This window comes from Epinephelus fuscoguttatus, linkage group LG20 (genome assembly GCF_011397635.1).
Source record: "Epinephelus fuscoguttatus linkage group LG20, E.fuscoguttatus.final_Chr_v1".
NCBI lineage: Eukaryota > Metazoa > Chordata > Actinopteri > Perciformes > Serranidae > Epinephelus > Epinephelus fuscoguttatus.
Genome location: NC_064771.1, coordinates 12,833,072 through 12,840,539, shown reverse-complemented (window position 1 = coordinate 12,840,539; position 7,468 = coordinate 12,833,072). Strand labels below are relative to the sequence as shown.

General features: G+C 45.2%; 1 protein-coding gene across 8 annotated transcripts in view; it reads right to left on the bottom strand.

Annotated features, from left to right (window-relative positions):
* Positions 1 to 1,074: 1,074 nt before the first annotated feature.
* Positions 1,075 to 7,468, bottom strand: part of mrtfab (myocardin related transcription factor Ab) — a 49,636-nt gene continuing 43,242 nt past the window's right edge. For 4 of the 8 annotated variants that reach the window (XM_049562647.1, XM_049562649.1, XM_049562654.1 and 1 more), the window contains 8 exons: positions 6,923 to 7,324; positions 5,809 to 6,813; positions 5,497 to 5,703; positions 5,313 to 5,393; positions 3,728 to 3,868; positions 3,494 to 3,586; positions 2,748 to 2,811; positions 1,075 to 2,653 (listed from right to left, as the gene is read on the bottom strand). In XM_049562647.1, the coding sequence (XP_049418604.1) occupies positions 2,070 to 2,653; positions 2,748 to 2,811; positions 3,494 to 3,586; positions 3,728 to 3,868; positions 5,313 to 5,393; positions 5,497 to 5,703; positions 5,809 to 6,813; positions 6,923 to 7,324 (2,577 nt within the window). In that variant the 3' untranslated portion in view covers positions 1,075 to 2,069. The remainder of the gene's footprint in view (positions 2,654 to 2,747; positions 2,812 to 3,493; positions 3,587 to 3,727; positions 3,869 to 5,312; positions 5,394 to 5,496; positions 5,704 to 5,808; positions 6,814 to 6,922; positions 7,325 to 7,468) is intronic. The other 4 variants (XM_049562648.1, XM_049562655.1, XM_049562652.1 and 1 more) reach the window with 3 other exon arrangements.

Here is a 7,468-nt window from a genome sequence, read left to right as displayed (position 1 = left end):
TTGTGGAAAATCGTAGGTAAAGTCATAGTATACTATGTCGTCAAAAATCCTGAAAAAAAGTCACAGTATAGTATAACAAGTAATGGAGTGGAGATTGTTATTTTCCTTAAGTGTGTTTTGACTGCAGTTCTCCGCTTCACTACACATCACAATCTCATCCATTACTGAGAATAAATGGAGTCATTAACAGGGAACACTAGTCAGTCAGCAGAGCAGAGACAAAGGAAAGTCAAGTATGAAAGACTAAACTGACTTGAATTGTTTGTTCTGCAGTTTTTAAAATAAAATCCATACTGAGATATCAGAAACATAGAACACCCACACCCACATACAGTGCTGTGCTGTCTGTGAGATTTGATGACCCCATAACTGAAAAACCCGATAACTACATTTCAAATGTTGAGAATCTGAAATGGACATGTACTTCATTGAGGATCTTTGTCATTCTGTGGCAGGGAGACAGCTGTAGTGATCAAAACATATTCTTCATATTCTAACAACAACATTTTCCATTTTCTTGTCTTTCATTAAGCATCAAAACTGGCTCACAGTGAACGATCCTCACAAGATGGCATCCCAAAAAACTGACACAGTGTCAACACATTCTTTATTGCATTCAAATTCAAATATTTGATTTATATAATATAATGTAATATAATAATTTATTGGAGTTATATCATAAATGTTTGAGGAAGTTTGAGGAAACCTGGGGTCCTGGCATATATGTGGATGCCACTTGACACGCACCATCCACCCAAACACCACTGCCAACCAAGCAAACCTCCTCATGGCAACAACACTGCCCAGTGGCAGTAGCTTAACATCACTTGTTGGTATCCAGATGGCCTCTCAATCATGTTGAGGCAGCAGCTTTCTTTACAATGGCGCCCTCTTGTGGTTTTTCTCTTTATCACCAGGAATACTTTGACCATACAGTAACACAGGACAAATGATTTGATAATAGTTAATTATAAATGATGGAGTAATCAATCAATGTGAATACAGTAAGCTCAGATGGAGCTCTTTGTAAAATAACTGATTTTTGTGACCATATAAAAGAAAAACAGACACATCTTTTGACTTTTTTTAGTATGTTTATTTTTTTTTCCAACTTTTTTTTCTTTAAAAAAATGACAAGGTCCAAGTATTTTGGAAGCCCAGCCCTCACCCTATGTTCCCCAGCCGGCTAGCTCGACTCTAAAGCAACCAGCAAAGAAAAATAGTCATATGGACAATTGATAATATACACCCCATATACAGCAATACATAGTGGTCTACCATAATGTTACCAATAATACGCGACCTCCAATGAGGCTTCAATTCAAACTGTTGCCACTGATATGGTTCATTTCAAAAGCAACTGCCAGCCAATAGCAGCTGTGTTTCTTGACTAGTGTGGGTGGGGTTCAGGTTGCCGCGGTGAGGCGACGAGGTCACACCATCAACGGCTCAGCTGATTGACAAAACACGTGGTGGCTCTTGCTTAGCCTCAGAACAGCGTTAAGATTCGGCTGCTGACCTGAACGTCCCCCCCTTCAAACCAATCAGATTCAGCATAAGTGCAAAGTTATGGAGGCACTGACACACACTCTGTTTTCAGGAGGAGCCCGAGTAAAGGTCACTGACAGTCCATCCTTGGCTCTACTCTGTCAAACCGTTTCCAAGGGTTGAAATGTTGCATTGCAGTGACCTACAGTATCCTGCTGTACTCTTTACCCTTTGTAACGCAGGTCAGGACACATGAAAATGGGATTTTATCAGCTTGGATGTGAACAGTCTGCTGCATGGATCCCCATAGAATTAAATTTCAAAAAGTCCACTTCAGTTCCACCAAGTCCAAGTCCTTTCTATGAATTTAACTTCTATGTTTATTCTCATTTCACCTCACCCTGCATACAGTAACAGCAAGTGAAAGACAGGGCGAACTGCGTAAATGTGTGTGTGCGTTTGCATGTGCCAGTGACCCCCGCAGTGGTAGAGACAGCATAGAAAAGGTTTCTATATGTGCATGAAATAAAGACGGCGCCTGTACACAGTGTGAGCGAGTGCGTGTCCATCTGTGCGCAGGGCTACAGACATGACTCCCAGTGCAGCTGCAGGTCCGTGCTGTCCAGAAAATCGGTTGAGAAGACACTCGGCGGAGTGTGCGGCACAAGCGGGGCCAGGCTCGTCCCACCGTCTCTGTCCCCGGCTCCCCCTTCTCCTCCTCTACCCCCTCCGCTGCCCCCGCTGCCTCCGCCGCCGCTCCCCACCATGGAGATATCCAGCCAGTCCATGCTGTCCAGGGTGGGGTCGCCAAAGTCCAGCCCTGTGGAGTGGGGGGAGAAGCCCAAGTCAGATGTGTCCATGGGGGAGGGAGGGTGGTCCAGGATGCTGGGAGTGCTCAGCATTTGGCTGTGAAGGTCGTCGATCAGCGTCAGGCCGCCGTCGGGCTCCACGCCCAGCAGCGGGGCGCCTGTGGTGCTTTCCAGGAAGTCTTCCAGGCGTCCGCTGCCTGTGCAGGGCTCTCCTGCAGGAGGCTGAGGGGAGATGAGGGGCTCTGTGGGGGTAGGAGGGGAGAGGTGGAGAGGAGATGGGGGAGAAGATGGGGAAGGCGGGTCAGAGTGGAGAGGGGCGAGTGAAGGGTCCGGGTTAGCTTTGAAGCCGGGGATTTCTAAAGAAGGTTGGAGAGAAAAAAAAAATATCATCAGCACAGGAAACGACAGACTCATAATGTCTTTCTCTTATTAATATTTAGAGTTTATTACCTCCACTCTTGAGCAGGATGTCAAACAGGTCGTCCATCTGCTGACTGTTGACGCCATTCTCCTGCTAACAGAGAGGAAGAGTATTTCAGTCAGCCTCTAATTACACACTGAAACACCACTGGATTCTCCACAACACAATCTTGCGCCACAACACAAACTCTCTCTTAAACACCCAAAATCAATGCTCAGCAATTTTTTCACGGTTTCAAGCTGTTCAAACTAATATAAGGCTTTGCTATTAGCCTGGAATCTAAAGCAGTGGCAGATAGAAATGCTTCACAGACCGGAAAACAATGTGTTGTGTATTAAGCAACAAATGTGACTCTCATTTTCTCTTTACTGGAAACCACGTGACTGACCACCAGCCACTTTTTCTACCACACATATCTCACATCTGAATGCAGCAACAACTCTGAGAAACTGACACTTTTCCCATAATGCTTTGAGTGTGTAGACGATTATATAAAAGCAGAGACTGAGACTAGGCAACATCGAAAATGTAAACATTAGAGCATTTGCTTTTCAGTCAGACACTAATTGGAAACACATTCACAGTTGAACATTATCACACAGTAAATCAAGTCACACCACTGCAACCTCTGCCCAACATTTTCCAACTGCCGTCTGAGGTCAGTAACACGAGCGTACGGCTCAGCGTGAGAATCTAAGATGGAAAATGGAGGAACAGGCAGAAACAGAATGACGCCAAAGGACAGATGGAAACAAAGACGTGCTGGAGGACATACTTTGGAGCGCTGAGTAGGAAGGGAGGTGTTGGGTTTGGGAGAGGGAGGGGTGAACAGTGTGTGCCGGTCGTAAGGCGGACACACCTCCTCTCTCTGCGAGGATGGAGTGATGGAATGAAAAGAAAAGAGAAGAAACAAGGAGAAAAAAGTTAATGAAGTCTACAAAAACGTGGAGGAGGCTGAGCCGTAGAGACGACATGATGATGGGAGCGGAGGAGGAGGAGGAGGTGCTACCTTAAGAGATGAGATTAAGTTGCTTTGGCTCTCGCTGTCTGACATGTCGTCGAAGAAAGGCTGCAGGTTGGGTGGAGCGGTGACTGACAGGTTGGGCTGTGGCGCGCCATTGGTGTCCAGGTGCAGCCCCGCTTTCTGTCCCTGAGGGAGGACAGGGACAGAGACATGTTTAGACTGTGTAACAGTGGACGTCAATATGTTGAATCCTCAGTTGTGATTGGTTAATTACATTTCATCCCTGAATAACAGCCTGCTGGTTCACATTTAATGAGTCTGCAGTCTGTTTGATTTGATAATTTTAAACTGTGTCAGTGGCGACACCTTGTGGCAGGAAGATGTTACTGCTTAGAAGATGCAGAAAATCCTGCTGCACTACACAGTTCATTACATTTTAATTATTTGAAGGACATTTTTGTCCAAAGCGACTCACTTTTGTTCCCCGTATGTACAAAGATAAGATAAGATAAGATATGATAAGATAAGATAAGATAAGATAAATCTTTATTGTATAAGTAACAAAAATACTCAGTTCAGGTCTTACTTACTTTAAAATGTGGGGGGAAGTAGCCTGGCCACAAATTACAAGTAAAAAAACTTACTTATATACAAACCAATAACAGTAACCAATAACTAATAATATTTTTGAGATGATTTCCTCAGTTGTGGATGGCTTTTTTTGGATCATTTTAAAATTTAAACTTGTGCATCAATGTATGTTATATTATTCAAACTACAGTAAAACTATTAAAAAGCTAGATCAATTTTCACGTTGCCATGTCACTGATGAGTTACAATCATGAGGCATAAGTGGAACTTTTTCAAAATTATAAGAACCTCCCCTTTTTTGTGTCTACACCACAAGAACTAGGAACTATCGCAGTTCTTAGAAAGCAGGTTTGAGAAACTTTTTTCAGCTCCTATTTCAGAGTAGGTGCTCTCTTAGAACGAGGAAACATGACTGACAGAATTGTACCATGACTGGTTTAAAACAGCCAATGCAGCAACAGCAACTGCCATTTTTAAAAACCTGTTAGCCACGTAAACAACAGTTGACACAAAACACAAACAACTGCTCGTAATGGAAAAGAAATGGAGAAAAAAACGTGGACAAATGGACTGACAGTGAAGTCCAGGCTTTACTGAGCATATAAGCATAAGTCAAAGTAAAATTTCTGTACCAACCACTGGTCACCTTACAGTAAATTACTTTGGCTGTGCAAGTGCGAACAGAAAAAAAAAAGCCCTTGAAGGTATGTAGCTCTATGGGGAGCTCCCCAGAATGGTTTGGTCTGAATATGCCTATATATATATATTAAGTTTATTTTTCATTCATTTTAGTCAGCCTGTTCTCATTTTTACAGCCTCGTCTCCAGATTCAAAATATTTCCTGTGTGGCTGAAGTAGTATAATTATACATTATGCATATAAATACATTTAAAACACACTTATGAAGCCCTTTGCAATTTTGTTTTCAGAAAATCAACCTTGACACTGGCCCACGCTGTATACCTGTCCCTATAAAAGATTTATTTAATAAATAACCATACATAAATTTTATATATAAAGAAAGACATCTTTTTTGTACCTTTTTGTTTGGCTCAGCCTCTGGCGGCTCTTTTGATTGGCTGTCAGTGCTGGGGAGTTTACTTGGAGTCGACTGCAACCTCTGAAAGACAACAAGCAGAGAAAAATTGCACATAAATATTTCATTACAGATTATTAACCGTGTGCAGCCAACTACAGAATATTTTTTATCAGCTTTACTGTACCTGCAGTGTGATGCGTCCATTGGGTTTGGCCAATGAGGACACTCCGTTCTGTCCCTCTGTGGTTTGACTGGTTAGTGCGATCAGGTAGTGGTTGCCGTTGCTGTCGGTGACCAGTGTCGGCGTGCCATTCGCCTTGAGGAGGTCTAATGAAATGGCCTGAGTGTGGATCTGAGTGCCGTTCTGTTGGTTGATAAAGACTGGGGTCACCTGTGAACCAAACATGTTTCAGTGAAATTAAGATTTTTAATTAAAACTTCGATGCACTTTATTTCAACATGTTATCCACTTTAAGAGGGCTGATGATGACGTTACCTGTTGAGTGGTGACAGCTGCCGTCTGCTGTTTCTGCTGCTGCCTCTGCAGAGCCCTCTGCTGCTTCCTCTGCTGGGTTAGGTTCAGCGCAGGCTTCTGGACCTGCACCTGAACCTGCTTCAGCTGAACCTGGTTCTTCTGCTGGTTCTGCTGAACTTGACCTTGAGTTTGTTTGAGCTGGTTCTGCTGCACCAGCTTCTGTTGGCTGAGTTTCTGCTGGGCCAGTTTCTGCTGTGCTAACTTCTGCTGCGCCTGGAGCTGTTTCTGTTGGGTTTGCTGTATGATGAGCTGCTGCAGTTGCTGCTGCTGATGGAGCAGGATCTGGGCTTCTTTCTTCTGCTGCTGTAGCTTCTGAGGGCTCGACATCGCCTCTGTTACTCTCTGCAGCTGCACCTGACTCTGCTGCTGTTTGGGCTGCAGCGTCTGTTTCTGCTGTTCAGCTTGCTGGATCTGCAGCCGATGAATCTGCTGCAGCCGGAGCAGAGTCTCCTGAGAGCACTGCATCGGCTGGGCCGCTTTCTTCGCCTCCGTCACCCCCTCCATCCCTTCCTCAGACTCCACCTCCTTCTTCACCCTCACCACGATGCCGTTGGGGAGAGTGGGGGGCTGGATGGCTGAGGCTTTTATCAGAGTTTGAAGTTTAACCTCTGGGGATGTTTTGCTCTTTTCACCTCCTTCCTTCTCCGACACTACCCCACCTACTCCTGTCATCTTACCCTGCTCCAGCTGGGACCTGAGCGTCTCCACCAGCCTCTGCTTCTGTCTCAGCATCCTGGTCAACTCCTCGATCTGCTTGTCCTTCTCCTGGAGCATCTGGTCCTTGTCATAACAGGAAGTGTCCATGGCTGTTCCAGACAGGGGTTCTGGAGCCGGACATGAGGCAGGTGAAGGCCTGGAGAGGCTGCAGGAGCTCTGGATCTCCTCTTTGACCTTGGAGAGCGGAGAGACATTTGGTGGGTGCTGAGGAGATGGGTGAAGGGTGAGCTGGGTCAGTGGAGAGCTTACCTGAGGGACAAAACAAGAAGAGAATTTATGGAAAAGTTTGAAGGAAGAGGTTATATTTTTTTGCCAGTGTCCAGTAATTTTATCCAATAAACACATATCTAGCTCTCACCATCTCTCCAAACATGTCTCCATTACAGCTCGTCTCATCTGGACTCATTCCGGCCAGTGACCTCTCAGATGGAGTAGGAGACACCGGAGGGCTGGAGCTGGTGCTGCCAAACCGCATGACCCGCCCTGGAATCACCTGAGCCAACGATGACAAATCTAACTTAAAGCCCGCCTCTCCTGGTTGGTGGTCGGGGGTTGTTGTTGTTGTTGCGGTTGGAGAGGATGTGACGGTGCCAGCGGATGAGGTCGTGCCCTGTTGGCTGGGTTGCGATATGCTGTTTTTCACAACCGCTGTGGTGCCACCATTTTGCTCCTGATAGTTGCGGAGCCTCTCGATGAGATCGTTCTTTGTGCCTGAGACAGTCAAACCACGTAATTTCAGTTCCTGTTTCAACTCAGCGACCTGGAGGATGAGAAACCAGACCGGTAATTCACTTAGCAGGCATTGACTCAGAGTGAAAGAGCAGAGAATAACTGACGATGTGTAAGAGACAACACAAGTGGTGAGTAACACATAATTAAATTCAGTGGTTCAAAACAAGGGGGC